This window comes from Asterias amurensis, chromosome 13 (genome assembly GCF_032118995.1).
Source record: "Asterias amurensis chromosome 13, ASM3211899v1".
Taxonomy (NCBI): domain Eukaryota; kingdom Metazoa; phylum Echinodermata; class Asteroidea; order Forcipulatida; family Asteriidae; genus Asterias; species Asterias amurensis.
In genome coordinates, this window is record NC_092660.1 from 9,702,012 (window position 1) to 9,718,798 (window position 16,787).

A 16,787-nucleotide genomic window follows, 5' to 3' on the forward strand; every position below is an offset into this window, starting at 1 on the left:
ATCATTGCTTTAAAGTCAAAGTATGCCTTTGGTTTTTTTTGAAACGTTTGATTGTTTTAATCCTATATATATAAATGGAGATCTTTATACAGTAAAACTAATTTGTATCGCATAGGTTAAGACAAGAATGTGGTAATGAGACAAATCAGACAGGAAAATAAGAGAGAAATCAAGTGTGGGGAAAAAAGCCCAGCTAGCAAACTTGTCCAAACTTAGTGTACTTAGTACTGAAACCACAGGCTGGATGGGGGCAATTATTTATTGACTGGATTCCCTTCTCGGATTTCAAGTTAATTACCGGTGCTCCATTCTATCGTAGTTTTCTTAACGATTCTTGGGGATGAAAATTGAACCATGATGATTCGGCCTCATGGTGTCACACTCGATTCGGCTCAAGTGAAAGGTTACCAAGGTTTCCTAACTCTCCGACCGTTTGGATCGGTGGATATGAAACATTCTAGCTGTGATCTCTCTCTTTCTCTGGCGTTTTCAGATAAGGGTATATATCCTTAACTCCCAGGAGGTTTAACTTTTGACATTTCCTTTAAAGGTAAGTTTTGAGCATTGGTACATGTATAACTTGACAAGTTTCAGTCGGATGTGCTTCCTATATGCAAAACTCAACACTAGTGGGCAGCAGATAAATTGGGTAAATAATGTGAAAGAAATTCTGAGCGTGCGTACAAAAAGGGTGTGTCCGAAATGATGGCTTCGACATTAGCTATGACCTGAGAGCCCAATTTCATAGAGCTGCTAAAGCATGAAAATGAGCTAAGCACAACTAAATTATGCTTACCAGAAAATAGTTACCAGCTAAAATACAGTTTCATACATGTAGCGTCTGTGACTAGTATCCTGCTTATTGTTGCTGAGCAGAATATTTGTAAGCAGTTTTTATTCTGTCTGAGGCAGCTCTATGAAATTTGGCCATTAGGTTGCTGAAAAGGCCAATTCCCCCAACTTAGCCATTGCAGCAAAAAGCCATTGCCAGAGCAGAAGTCATTTGATTTGGACAGAGGCTAACAACTGCATGCCAGGCACAAAGTATCACCTAGCATCTTAAAGGCAGTGGATCGGACACTATTGGTAATTACTCCAAATAATTATTTGCATAAAACCTGACTTTGCAACAAGTAATAGGGAGAGGTTGATAGTATAAAACATTGTGACAAACGGCTCCCTCTGAAGTGCCATAGTTTTCCAGAAAGAAGTAATTTTGCACAGATTTGATTTCTAGACCTCGGATTTAGAATCTGAGGTCTCGAAATCAACCATCTAAACGCACACAACTTCGTGTAACAAGGGTGTTTTTTCTTTCATTATTTTCTCGCAACTACGACGACCGAATGAGCTCGAATTTTCACAGGTTTGTTATTTGATGTATATGTTGACATACACCAAGTGAGAAGACTGGTCTTTAACAATTACCAAAAGTGTCCAGTGTCTTTAAATAATCCCAACTACTGTAAGCTGGTATTTCATCTCAGGAATCCCAACACCAACCTCCGCATAAATTCCTTCCCTTTAAAATATCCGTCCGCTGGCCCATCGCCAGTTATTAAAACAGCTGCAGACTAGTCACTAAGTACAGTAGTCTGGAAAGCTTGTCAAAATATGCCACAAAAATATCAAAATGAAAGACATCTCTCTAATTGAGCACTCTATGTTCATATGACTAACAAGCCAAGTCACATGAAAATTAGTCACTAGCAAAACATTGAAGTGCAAAATTTGGAAGCGAATTCAACGTTATTAAGTCTCGTTAAGAGGTTTGTGCAGGCCGAGGAGTGCTTGAATTTTTAATAATATGTCAGCATTTGCGTAGATTATGAATCATTCAATACACATATTCAGTTAGAGGATCAAAATATATGTAAAGACAATCAATCATTCATCTACAGAAGAAGAAAAAAGAGTGAAAAAAGTAGGGTTTCTTAATGAGGGAAAAGCAAAAGCTTGTAATTTAACACTTGTACATCAAATCTGATTGATGGGTAATTTCATTTTATTAAGTTGTAAAAGACAACTCCATTCGCGTTTTGATGTTTTGTTTTTTATGGAAGGGCTATCCATAAAACACACAACTTCTTATCAGGATCTTAAAACAGATATTTTAGCAGACATCTTACCTCAAGCTCCGGGAGCGAGGTCTGAAGTTGGGCGACCGTCTCCCGCTTTCTTCCACATCCAGGAGGACGTTTCCCTCACTACCGCTGAGATGTTGCGTGAGGAGATGCAGGTCCTCCACAGTGGGCTGGTAGGGTAACTGATGAAGACGCTCCTGACTGGAGCAAGATGACTGAAATAAAGACAAAAAAATGGTTTTTATTCTAAAGGTTTTTGATTCGAAGTGAACAAGGATTTTGACAAGAACAAAATACTTCCAGGGTAGGATTTGAAACTTTGCATGATTGGAGTATACGTAGGTGAGGTTCGTGAAAGCACCATGAACTGCAAACAACATCTAACAAATACTTGAAGGCGCACAAAGTAATACTGTTCGAAACATTGAGACTACACCGGCTCTTTTCAGAGCCATTACTCCCACAAAAGAAATTTACACATGGTTGTACCCGCAAGTTTTCTACCTAAAAGTAAGTTTACTTTTCTTACACTTCTTATTATTCACACCATGCAAAGATTCAAACATCAATGAACAAATACTTCTTAGGAAAAAGTTATCTTCAGAGCTGAATCTTTCATTCAACAGTTGTAAGGCATACTACATGTATGTCAACATTTTGGAAGTGTGGTGGCTCAGTGTTTCTGATCAGCAGAGTATGGGTTCGAAACCCAAGCCAAGACACTTGTGTCCTTAAGCAAGACACTTAACCATTGCCTGTCATTTGGATGGGACATTAAGCCGTTGTTCTCAAGTGTTGCGAAACGTATGTAACAGAACCCAGTGCACTTATCGTAAAGAAAAGGGGTTCGCCATGGTGTTCCTGGTCCGATTGGCAGAAAATTGTGCCACAGCACCTTGTAAAACATTACATGGTGCTATCAGAATTAGGCCTCATAATTCAAGTAGTCCCAAATCTGGCAGGAAATATTGTATGTTACAGCGCCAGGAGCGTCACTGGGTGACGAACATGTGTGCTATTACACAAGAAGCCACAACTATTATTATTCTTATTGCCAAATTTCAAAAAGGCTGCTTAGCAGAAATAAGTACAGTGTTTCTTACGGAGACATTTGAGCTTGGCGTATTGGTTCCATATCCAGAGGACGGCAGCGAAGCCAGTGACCACCGTCTACCATCAGCTTGTCTCACTGATGCAAAGGGAAAGTGAGCAGCGCCATGAGGAGGTACCCGGGGGCTGTCCAGAGGGCTGACTGTTGGCATGACAATAAAAATGGTGGTTTTTAAATGGTGGCCCTTACATGTAGATTCAAACTTGTTCACCTAGATACAAGCTTTAAAGGAACATGTTGCCTTGGATCGGTCGAGTTGGTCTTTCAAAAGCATTTTGTAACCGTTTGTTATAAAATTGATATGGTTAGAAAGATGTTATAAAAGTAGAATACAATGATCTACACAAGTGTGCCTCGAAATTGCATGGTTTTCGTTTTACCTCGTCGACAAACACGGTCGGCCATTTATGGGAGTAAAAAATTTGACTCCCATAAATGGCCGACCGTGTTAGTTCGCAACGTAAAATCAAAACCGTGAAATTTTGAGTGATACTTGTGTGGATCATTATATTCTACTTTGAAAACATCTTTCTAACCATATGAATTTCATACCAAACGATTTCAATTACTTTTCATAGACCACATCGTCCGATCCAAGGCAACGTGTTCCTTTAAAGACACTGGACACTACAGGTAATTGTCAAAGACCAGTCTTTTCACTTGGTGTATCTCAATATATGCATAAAATAACAAACTAGTGAAAATTTGAGCTCAATTGGTCGTCGAAGTTGCGAGATAATAATGAAAGAAAAAAACACCCATGTCACACGAAGTTGTGTGCTTTCAGATGCTTGATTTTGAGACCTCAAATTCTAAATCTGAGGTCTCGAAATAAAATACTTGAAAAATTATTTCTTTCTCAAAACCTACGTTACTTCAGAGGGAGCCGTTTCTCACAATGTTTTATACTACCAACCTCTCCCCATTACTTGTTACCAAGTAATTTTTTATGCAAAAATTTCTTTTGAGTAATTACCAATAGTGTCCACTCCCTTTAATGAGAGCTTGCAACTCCTGTACAGTGTTTAGTGTGTAGAGTGTTTGCGCTGTGGCACAAACACCTAACAATACTGAAGTTTCTTACCCCTCACGTATACTACAAATTGTTTTGAGATTATGAACACCTGTTCTTTTTAGTTGTAATTCTATAAAAACAAACACAAGAAGAATGGCCAATTTGTACAAGGATTCCTCTGTCCTTCTCAGATGACAAATGACAGTGACAAGAACTTTTGGGGTACCCCAAAAAAGGGAGCAGAAAAAAAGTAAAAGGGCTACAGATTAAAGCAGACAAATATCATGTCTGAAATTCACACCTAAAAACAAGAATCCAAAGTTACCTTGCGAAGCTGGTGAGACGGATCTCTTCTTCTGTGGGGAGCGGTCCTTCCTGCTTCGTGAACGACTGCAGTAACTGTTACAAAGACAAAGTAAATTAAAGCCATGAGCTCTCACAGGACCCGCCAGAAACTCCTGATTAGAATAGGGGCAGATGACGCTTAGCGGTAGGCAGTCAGAGAGTTGAATCGACAACAGTGGTTTCTTCATTATTGTGTTTTGGGATGCTGGTTGCCAATCTGTGGTTACTGACGGGGGAGGGCTATCCAATGGAGCTCGCATACAACCAAACCACCGTGTACATTTTGAGTTTCTGATTTAGAAGCGGTCAGATTTCTTGATTGTTCTTTTTTTACCACCACGCCTTGTACGGGCAGGTGTGGGCAAATCACCAACGTGGCACCGCTCTATTCCCCACTGCCAAGAATTTCCAGCCACAGTTTACCGATAACCAATGGGAGAACAACCCCTTCCGCCTCCGATATCAAACATGTGGGAAGTACTTAGTTCACAAATTCAGGCCCCCACAACTCGACGACCCTCAATATTTGTCCACAGCCGTCAAGATCCGAGTAATCCTAAAGAGTGTGGCCATGACCATCAGGACTTCAGAACTCCCAAGAAATGTCCGATAAACGTAGCCTTGAGAATGATTCTTATACTTTGACGAAAGGATATCTTAGTCATAAACTGTTCATGACACGGAGCGGTAGTGTCGCCTTTCAAGGGACTACCAACTGACCCCCCCCTCCACTCCCCTGAGCTATAACGTCACCTGTTTTATAAATCAATTAGGAGATTAGCTACTAGTTGAAATCCGGAAGATTTTAAATTTCCTGCGGAAATCAAACTAACATCCTAGCATAAATCATCTTTGAGATCTTGAACTGAATTCCCTACCAAGTAGCTGATTGAGGGTATTGATGAGTAATTCAAAATGACTTGCCGTCAATCTACAAAGGAAAAAAACGACCATCTTGTGACTATCATATTCAACTTACACAGTTTCAGTGTTCACTTAATCCCAACAAATCAAACGTAGTTACACCTCTTGTATCATCAGGGATCTAAATCTCTCTCTCTTGAGAAAAGTTCTTTCAAAACCCAAAAAGAAATTCCACTTATATCATTTTCTTTTAAATATTGCACAAGACTAAATAAAGATTCTCCTTAGTCACGGGAAAAAATTTCTGACACGCAAGGCCGATTCAAACAGGAAACCTCATTAAATTTTCATGACAATATTTAGAGAGAAGTGTCAGGGTTTTTCAACAAATGGTGATCTTGAATGGAAAAAGGAAATCCAAGTTTGACACTTTTGTTATTTTATCTGTGTTCTGGGACTTAATGAATTAGTGTTAATTAGGAGGTATTTAGGTGGGTGGCGTTTGTTGCAAAGAACTGCTCAGTGCATAAGGCTACAGATTTATACAAAGGTCATTTTATCTGATACTCCTTTAAAGGCAGTGGACACTATTGGTAATTACTCAAAATAATTATTAGCGTAAAACCTTTCTTGGTGACGAGTAATGGGGAGAGGTTGATGGTATAAAACATTGTGAGAAACGGCTCCCTCTGTAGTGCCATAGTTTTCGAGAAAGAAGTAATTTTCCACAAATTTGATTTCGAGACCTCAAGTTTAGAACTTGAGGTCTCGAAATCAACTATCTAAACGCACACAACTTCGTGTGACAAGGGTATTTTTTCTTTCATTATTATCTCACAAGTTCGATGACCGATTGAGCTCAAATTTTCACAGGTTTGTTATTTTAGGCATACATTGTATGTTGAGATACACCAAGTGTGAAGGCTAGTCTTTGACAATTACCAATAGTGTCCACTGCCTTTAAAGCAAAATTTGAAAAGTGACATCATCCGACATTCAAAATGAATGGGTCTGTACAGTAGGCCTACAAGGAGAAAAAATTTGTTTGTCAAAAGGTCAAAACCAATGCTGGTTTATTTGAACAACATCAACATTCAGGAGTGAATTAAACCCTCTTAAAAAAAACTTTCCAACTTAATTTTTAAAAAAGGAAAATGTCATACACCATTAATATTTTGTTCTATATGAATAACAAAATATGACTAGTCTGAATGTTAAAAATCCATTCAGAAACTTTTTTATTAACAGCCTATTTTTATCTGACATAACCCAACAAATTTTTAAAGATCACATTTATGTTGAAATTGTTTTCCTTACCTTCCCCTTCTTGAGAGACTAAGGTCTTTCTGTAAAATAAAAAGAAAGATGTTTGGTAAGTGTGTGTCAGCTTTAAAGTACATTGTAGATCTAAATAGGCAGTATTCCACAGTTTTACTCATGTTACTTCGACCACAGTAACTTACACTATACTGATCATGAGACAATAGAGATAAACAGAAAGAGCTAATCAGGGCTGGTCAGATAAAAGTGTAAATAAACACGACAAAATGTTACAAAAATAAATCTACATGTACTGTACCAACCCTAATAAATCATGGATAGTTTACAATCAATGAGGTCGTTCAGACACAGTACTAAAGTTGGTTTAACTCATGGTTCAACCTGATCGAGTTCAACTCTGTGTGTCTGAACGGTTTTAAAGTTAGTCCGAATCAAGTTAAACCCACAAAAGATAAACCGTCCAGGGAGGGGGTTTATCTTTAGACCGCTTTGGGTTTATCTTTTAACACTGTGTGTGGACAGAATAAAAAAGACCACATCCGGTTTAACTCACAACAATGAGACAACCCATTGACCCATTAATCATTATGTAAACACATGGTGACCAATGAACAGGTCAATAAACAGGATGTTAGAGTAACGGGGTCGCGTTTGCTTTGACCCTTTAAAACCAAAGATAAACCATATCAGGTTTAACTCAGTGCTGTCTGAACACAAGGGTTTTTTATTTTTACGACCACCCCCTGCTGCTTGTAGAAGTTAAACCGGTTCGGGTCTAACTTAGTACGCTGTCTGAACATACCCAATCACAAAGTATATGATCATGGAGTCACCACATACCAGGGGTCGATTTCACAAAGAGTTAGGACTCGTCTTATCTCGAGTAAAGGCTGAGTACCTTGTCCTAAGTTAGGATTAATCTTAAGGTCTGCATGCTACAGTGCAGGGTTGGGACTCGTCCTAAGTCCTAAGATTAGTCTTAAGTTAGGAATAGTCTTGTGAAATCGACGGCAGGACTTATAATTCCAACCCAACCACTGTGACTTGAAAGCCCATTCACCTAATCTTAAAACTTGGAAAAGAATCCTAAACAAATACAAAATCATTACAACATTTTAGGGGGATGGGGACAGGGGAGGGTATGTTTACTGCCAGGTAGCCCAAATTATTTTCGCTGGGATTGTGGGTTTTTGGAACAATATATGCTGCTGCACATTTGGGAGGAAAAGTGGGCGAATTTAGGGCCATCTTTAAAAGCAGGCAAAAACTAAGTAGTAAAATCACCAAACACCTTTGTGTCATTGAACATACATTGAGGAAACTTCAATGCTCAAGCCACACTGGGCAATTGACAGGCAACTACTTTCTTAATCCTGTTTTAACAACTTAAAAACAGAGGCAAGCAAATATAATTCCTGATCAAAGTGGTGTTAATTTTTTCCTTGGGAAAACCTGACGCTATTTGCACAATCTTGGTCTCCACATAGCACAGAATCAGATTGTGAATATTGGTACAGAGTTGGCAAGATACAACAACAAAGACGGCAAACAGTACAGGACAGTGCACTGTTATCTTAAAAATGACAAACACGTACATGTTGGTGTACCAAGTGATTTGGACTGAAAAGGGCATGGGGGGGGGTGGCATGTGGGAAAGTATTATTGTACGTGTTTCGCAGGTTATTGACCCCCATTACCAAGAAGGCTCAAGCGATCACTGGGTTTCTTATTTTAGCAGGCATTCATTCTGATTTATGAGTACTGTGACATTTTAGATTTCATGAAAACATGTTTGTGGCGTGTTGAGGTCATGCGGTCTAGTTCACAGGATCCAAGATCAGCCGTCGATTTCACAAAACGCTAAAACTAACCTTCCCAGTTAGGACGAGTAACTCATCCAAACTTAGGATTAATCTTAAGGTCTCCATGCTACAGTGCAGGGCTGGGACTCGTCCTACATGTATGTCTTAAGATTAATCCTAAGTTAAGAAGAGTTTTGTGAAATCGACGGCTGGTGTTGTTAGCAGATTGTGGGTTCGAATCCCAGTCATGACACTTAAGCCCTCGAGCAAGGCAGTCAACCATAATTGCTTCATAAAGAGTTGGGAAGGTAGGGCACTCTGCTCTACCAGTCACGCTGATACCCATGCCTATTGTGTAGGGGGTTACCATGTTTCAGCCTCAGGAGTAGGGGCCAACAGGCCCTTGGTAATGGCAGTTGATTTGTCTTGTTCCAAATTCCTCATCAGGGCGTCCTTTACCCAAGAAAAAATGCCTTGGTGCCCTTGCCCTTTCCAAAATGAAGCATACAGGCCTGCAACTCATTTTCCTGCCTGATTTTCAAATCATCTGTAGAAAGGCAATTGACCACAAGAGCATCAAATGTTTCTATCAATTCACGGAAATTCACGGGAGACAGGCTCCGTTTGGAACAGGCTCCCACCATCTGCTGTCCTACACATAGCTCCATCCATACAGGTTTTCAAAACATCAGCCATCCCTGCCATCAGAGCAATGCAGCCTCTGCATGGAAATATTGTCCTTTAGATTCTTTTTCTTTTCTCTTTTCTTGCACCTGTAAAAAGTGCACCTTTAATCTTTTTCTTTTGGCACCTTATCCACCTGGCTGTTGGGGTCTCTTTCCCAGTTTAGCCCAAATGGGGCTGTAAAGGGATTAACTAACCAAGTACCAAGTACCAAGACAGTAGGGAGCACCAAGACTGATTCACAAGCAACATCAACAATGGCCTCCATGCAGCCCTGATACTTCACAGAGGCATCAAAGTTAATTGCTGCCATCCCCCTCGGTCATTGCCTTGGTGCCTTTGAAATGCTCCTTGTAGAAATTTACAACTTTCTCTTGGGAAGCCCTTTACCAAGAAGAAATACCCTCAGTGCCCTTGCCTTTTCAAAAAACAAAGAATACAGGCCTGTCCGTGACATTCCAGGCCTGCTATAACAAACAAAAATCCACTAGATGATTGCAGATGAAGTGTCTCTGTAAATAATCCACCCAAATCCATCCAATCTTGTGGAGATTATTAACTCCAACTGTTTCATTCACAGAAGCTTGAAGCAAAAAAATCCCCGCCCCGATCTCCTTATAAAATCTGATCACAGAGAGTAACTACTGAGGCACGGAGACAGTGAGAGGTAATTTGTTATTTGATCCCATCTAGAAACGTACAAAAGGTTGCCTATCAACAGATCTGGGACTCCTCCAGGTTTTTAATAAACAAGCTTGATCTCATTCCTTTTGACTTTTCCTTTTTCCCCGTTTTTTCCCCCTCCTTTTCCTTTGTGTCTTTCTCTTCTCCCTAGATCTACATGTAGGCCAAGCTTTGACTTGTGAAACAAGATCCCTGTTTTCTGATTCTCCGAGATGTTTTCACCCCTCACACCTTCAGCGAGAAAAGTATCACATTCAGCAAGTTCATCAGCAAGTTCATCAGCACTTTCGTTTTCTCTCCCAAACCCCCCACCTTTTTTTTTTCCTTTGACAGCCTAGCATTCTCTTGTCTGGGAGTTCCAGGGGAGTTTGACGATTCAATTTCAGTAGCGTCCTGGGAGTTTGGAATCCAAGTCTGGGCTAGAGTGAGATTGCATCGGCGCAATTTGCCCAGGCTTTAATGAAAGTTTCCCAGATGAATTAACTTTCATCTTCCCTAAAAGGAACCATCGATCATAACATTTACCGATTAGGCGTCAGGCCGACTAACATGTTGACTCAGTGGTACTACATTACAGGTGCTTTCTAAGTAACTCCTCTTCACTAAAGAAAAAGAAAAAATAGGCAATTCGATGTGGAGTAACAATTTTGGCTTCTTCTGTTAGAAAAGGGTGTTAATATTTTCTCTATTTTTCAATAAAAATTGCCGTGTCAAGTTGCTGTGCCAAAGCTCAAATCAGTTCGAAGAAGAAAGAAATTTGTGCGTGTATGTAAAACAATTTCAAAACTTGCTTCACAAGAGAAGTTTACTTTTCTAATTACTATATATAAGGGTTGAAAATCATCAAAAGGGTTGGATCTGCAACGTTCAAAACACCGACATTGAATGTCAGCTCTATGTTTTGTGTTTGAGCAGCTTTTTGAAAATGAACCCTGGCTCCTTATGGCATCACAAGCTTCAAACAGCGCCCTCCCTGAGGTCAAGGTAAGCTTCAAACAGCGCCCTCCCTGAGGTCAAAGTAAGACCTGCCATTGGCTGAGAACAGAGACTTGTGCGTTTCAAATCCTTAACCTCATCGACGCCAGCAGCAATTTTCGTACCTTTCCCTTCAAAAGATCAGCACTGATCTACAATACCCCCTCACCCCCACCCACCTCTCTTTCCCTCTCTCGTTACAAAACGAAGATAATCAACTGACTTCAGAACGGGCCCATCCTTTAATTTAATTAATTAAGTCACATCACATTTAGATTACGACCAACGGCAAGTTGCAGAGGTCACCTTCTAGGTTCATATTGACTGCATGAGTTTTATTGATTAAACAGCTGCTCGTCACGTCAGGTAATTCCCAACAATTGAAGAGACTGGACGACGCCTTTGGTTTGTCATTATTGTGAAAATAGCTCTCAATTTCTTAAGTAAAACTCTACTGTTGCTCTGTCAAAAAGGTAGACTAGAAAAAAAGAAAAAAAAGTTTTCTTTTTTCTAGACAAAAAAATCTTTTTGGATTTACTAGTATCAAATGGAATAGTTTTTAATTTGTTTTTATATAAATAGCTCCCAATTCCTAAATTAGGACTCTAATAAACCTTTTCTGTCAAAAGACTACAGATAATAGATTTTAAACAAAACCATTACATGCAAACATTCTTTACAAATATAGACATGTAAATAACTTCCTAATAAAAATTATCCCAAGATAATCAACAAGTATTATTGGATCAACAAGTATCAAAATGGAATAGTTTTTAATTGTTTGTGAAAATAGCTCTCAATTCCTAAATTAGGACTCTATAGTCAACCATTTCTCCGTCAAAAGGTCGACTAGAAAATATGAAGAAACAAAATTACATGCATGTATCTATTAACAAGATGGGCATTGCAAATAACCTCAAAATAATCTATTACACCAAATGAAATGGTGCTTAATTTTTTGGAAAATAGCTTGCAATTCTTAAATTAGAACTATAATCTTCTGTTTCTCTGTCAAAAAGGAAGACTATGTATTAAAAATAGAAAACAAATTATTTAAGCAAGAATCTCTTACAAATAAACGTGGACATTGCAAATAACCCCAAAATAATCTGTTTGGATCTACAACTACTAGTATCAAAAGCCATGATTTTTTTTAATTTGTTTTTGTAAAAATAGCTGTCAATTCCTAAACTAAAACTGTTTCTCTGTCAAAAGGTAGACTATAAAACAGAAAACACAGCGTTAAAGACAGTGGACACTATTGGTAATTGTCAACGACCAGTCTTCTCACTTGCTGTATCTCAACATATGCATAAGATATAACAAACCATGTGAAAATTTCAGCTCAATCGGTCATCGAAGTTGCGAGATAATAATGAAAGAAAAAACACCCTTGTCACATGAAGTTATGTGCTTTCAGATGCTTGATTTCGAGACCTCAAGTTCTAAATCTGAGGTCTTGAAATCAAATTCGTGGAAAATTACTTCTTTCTTGAAAACTACATTACTTCAGAGGGAGCTGTTTCTCACAATGTTTTATACTATCAACCTCTCCCCATTACTCGTTACCAAGTAAGTTTTGATGCAAAAAAATATTTTGAGTAATTACCAATAGTCAGTAATTACAAATGCGTGACTGTGTATCATTTACAAACAAAGACATTGCAAATTAAGTTGCAAATAACCTCAAAATAATCTGTTTGGATCCTACAAGTATAAGTATCAAAAGCCATGGTTTGTCATTTATTTTTAAAGCTCTCAGATCCTAAATTAGGACTCCAATCATCTGTTTCTCTTTCAAAAGGTAGACTAAAATAGAAGAACAATTTTGACATGTATATAACATGGGCATTGCAAAAAACCTCAAAATAATCTAGTCGGATCCACAAGTACAAGTATCAAATGCCACATGAATATTCCATACACAAGGTCTTTCCACACCTGCATGACTAGCTCCCGATATAAATGTGGTGTGATTGCCACATGCATCAAACATGCTACAACGAGCACTACACTTTATCAACACGTCTGCTGCACGGTTGGCGCACCTGTATGTAAATTGATATTAAAGTGCAGTTCTATTGTTCTGGGTTTGGAAATGTAACATTCTTTCTTATTTAAATGAAGCAATGGATTTCGGTAAACTTTACAAAAAACAAATTTGAGCAAGAAAAAGCACCCTACACTTCAACATGTCTGCTGCACAGTTTGCACACAAAATTGATATTTAAAAAAAAGTTACACGTTCGGAGTTGTGAATTCTTGCTTATTTAAAGACAGTGGACACTATTGGTAATGGTCAAAGACCAGTCTTCTCACTTGCTGTATCTCATATATGCACAAAATAACAAACCTGTGAAAATTTGAGCTCAATCGGTCATCGAAGTTGCAAGATAATAACAAAAGAAAAAAAAACCTTGTCACACGAAGTTGGGTGCTTTCTGATGCTTGATTTCGAGACCTCAAATTCTAAATCCGAGGTCTCAAAATCAAATTCGAGGAAAATTACTTCTCTTGAGAAAACCAGAGGGAGCCGTTTCTCACAATGTTTTATACCACCAACCTCTCCCCATTACTTGTTACCAAGTAAGGTTTTATGCTAATAATTATTTGAGTAATTACCAATAGTGTCCACTTCCTTTAAATGGAGCACCACAATTTGGTAAACTGTACAAAACTTTTGATTTCATAACACAAAGAAAATATTTTAAGGGTGCTGATTATGTCAAAATGGCCACACAGGAAGCGGGGGATTTAAACAAAATTGATTGGTCGACAGAGACTCTGCTTGACAGGCGTTGATAACGTAGGGGGTTATGTTTGTTTTCTGAAGGAAATGAAATTCAAATAACATTTTCTTTTCTGAGAAAACAAAGAAGATTAATATGTAGATTTTCTTTCACATCATGAGTTAATGTGCATACGTACAAGAGATTGTAACTTTTACTACGGGGGGGGGGGGGGGGGGGGGGGGGAGTACCTCAATGTGGGCTACATCTATAATGTTACACAGTCGCAACACGCCATTTTGTTTTTCCTTTCAGAACCTACATTTGTTAAAGAGCGCATCTCCAGCCTTCGCTTGAAAAAAAGATGGTGGTAAGCGTGTCTGAAATGCCCAGTCAATTACAAATCAGTAAAAAATAGTAAAAAAATACTAAGACAAAACTTGCAAGTTGAGTTCAAGTTGTTATTGTCCTACATAGAACTTTGAAGTACACATGGCCTATAGAGTTATTTTAAGACTATCAATATCAGTATGGGGGAGGGGTGTTGAGTTACTAACCACCGTGTTAAAAATAATTTAAGGAAATTAAGTCGGCATCCTACAGAGAATACTGATTTAAAACTAACTTAGCTAATTTAACAGAATAAACACAAAACATTTCCTGAAAAAGGAAGGCGTGTTAGTTCTTTGATTAAATTATGTCATAATGCATCTGTAGTCTTAGCATAGCAAGAAATGTAACTTGCTCTGAAATATTCTCAAGGTTATGGGAAATCTAATTTTCAGGACGAACTTTCTAGGTGAAGGTCAACAGGGAAAGGGTCCTTACAGATACGCCTCTGACTTGGTTATTCCTAAAATTTAAGTCTTAAAATGTAATTACACTTCACGCACTTTCGGAAGTATTTAGTCAAAGTTGACATTTTGTTAACTGATTGGCACTCTTCCAAATTTGTGTACCCTACTTGTGAGCACATTGGGCAGCTAGCATGGTACTAACCACACACAGATATGTGATAAACACTGTATTGACCCAATTCACCTGACGACATCAACAAAATATCTTGGATGCGCCATACTGGTAGGCAATGTCATTTGTGCATTATTCAGCGTAGTGCAAATTTTAGGTGACGCATGGTTACACATGGTTACACATAAACCTATTGACCACCAAAATGGTGAGTGTGGCAATGTCGCCGCATGTGACACGCGTGCGAGGGGTCAATACTCCATACTTTCCCGTGATTCTATTTTTTCCACAAATAGAAGAATTCCGTTCTCTGAACTTGAATTATATTTAAAGACAGTTTTCATTTGGGAATTGACCCAGCTTAGTACCCCATCCCAGAAGCAAAAATCGAAGAAGGTGTTTTTCAAGAAAAAAAAAAAAAAAAAACAGCCCAAAAAGTATTATGTTGGATCACACTGTCTAATCAAATGAGTAATAGCGGAAAAAATACATCCGATGCCTTAATGGCAGGCGGTTTGCACAAAGCTGAGTGGAAAAGCCGCAGGGTACGACAAAATATCAAGGCTGCTTACAAACAGTACTATATGGACATCCGGAATGTATAATGGGTCCTGGTTTTACCGGCCGAAGACAAATCCTCTTGTCGCTAAGTGTAAGAGAACCGCTCACATAATCAAGCATGATATTTGGTCGTTGGAAACAAGGTAATTCCAACTGAGGGAACATTTTTTTTTCACCTAGTAGGCTGACCTACATGTACATGTACATTGTATGGGTCAGATTAAGAAGACATGGTATTTAACCACAATTTTACTGAATTTTCCCAAGGGCAAACAAAAAGGAATTAAGTAGAAAGAATATCATGATGCACAGTGATGCAGTGTGTGTGTGTAACATCATACCTACACGTGCTACATGTATGGTACAGTCTTTCCCATTGGATGATTTACTGTCCTGTAAAATGGCAACTGGCTACAATTAACCAATCATCATTCTTGTTACACCAAAGGAAAGCTAAAAGCTCGGTGTCACAAATGAAATTCAAACAAACATCCTGATGACTTAAAGCCATTGGACCCTTTCGGTACAGAAAAAAAAGAAAAAGTTCACAGATTTACAAATAATTTACAGGGTTTACAGAAGGTAATGGTGAAAGACTTCTCTTGAAATATGAGTCCATGAAATGCTTTACTTTTTGAGAAAACGGTAAAACAATATAAATTCTCATTAGCGAGAATTACGGATTTGTTATAAACACATGTCATGACACGGCGAAACGCGCGAAAACAGGAGTGGGTTTTCCCGTTATTTTCTCCCGACTCCGATGTCCGATTGAGCCTAAATTTCCACAGGATTGTTATTTTATATGTAAGTTGTGATACACGATGTGTGGGCCTATCTTGGACAATACTGTTTACCAAAAGTGTATAATGGCTTTAAGTCTGGTGCAGTGCACCACTTGGCCATGACACTGGGCTGATTGTCACGCTACCCCTGCCTCGTGACGTAATGGTTGTTTATGATTGTTCGCTATCCATGGTTTGCATGCAGATAAAGCAGTAAGGTTTCTCTGCTGTGTTTTATGGCATAAGAGCTTGTTTTAAAGAGTAAGGCCAATCATTGATTTCACATGTCAGACATGTCAAGGTCCTAAATAGCCTTTGCAGTGCTGGGTTGCGAGTGTGACGTCTTCAGCCCTGGCTTTCACATTGATTAGCGATTAACGAATATTGATATTGACGAGGCACAAAAAAATGTACCATGGTAGCCCTTCAAACAAAAAAGGGGGGGTAATAATAATTACTTTTTTTCTTTTAATTTTTTTTTTTTTGGGGGGGGGGAGGGGAGGGTGTCTTAAACGTAGTACTTCCTTTTCAAGCTCCTAGAATTGATTAGGAAGCCAAAAAGAAACCCTTCAGTCTAAATCGTGGGCGTCTTTAAAAGAATTGCAATCTTAAGTCAGATACGCTTCCGATCGCTATATTAAAACGCCACTCCTGTTCTCACATTGTGGTAATTCTTAATGGCATGTCTTTTTAAAGTGGCCAGCTGGTTTCCTTGTACGTCAATGAAATACATTTACTTGAAGAACACTCCCCCCCATCCTTCGATAGAATGTAATTTAGGTGCCCATCTCAATACTTATTATGTCTCAGTCCTGCGTTAAGTCAATTTTCCCTGTGGTTCGACTTTTCATTTCTCATGATGCTTTGCTTCCACAAATCAAGTTATCCCCCCCCCAAA

The 16,787-nt window shown here is 38.7% G+C and overlaps 1 protein-coding gene across 10 annotated transcripts in view; it reads right to left on the reverse strand.

The window, feature by feature from the left end:
• LOC139945907 (microtubule-associated serine/threonine-protein kinase 3-like) overlaps positions 1–16,787 on the reverse strand; it is a 107,255-nt gene that overhangs the window by 27,790 nt on the left and 62,678 nt on the right. For all 10 annotated transcript variants that reach the window (XM_071943417.1, XM_071943416.1, XM_071943415.1 and 7 more), the window contains 4 exons: positions 6,737–6,765; positions 4,536–4,609; positions 3,188–3,336; positions 2,130–2,299 (listed from right to left, as the gene is read on the reverse strand). In XM_071943417.1, coding sequence (XP_071799518.1) covers positions 2,130–2,299; positions 3,188–3,336; positions 4,536–4,609; positions 6,737–6,765 — 422 coding nt within the window. The remainder of the gene's footprint in view (positions 1–2,129; positions 2,300–3,187; positions 3,337–4,535; positions 4,610–6,736; positions 6,766–16,787) is intronic.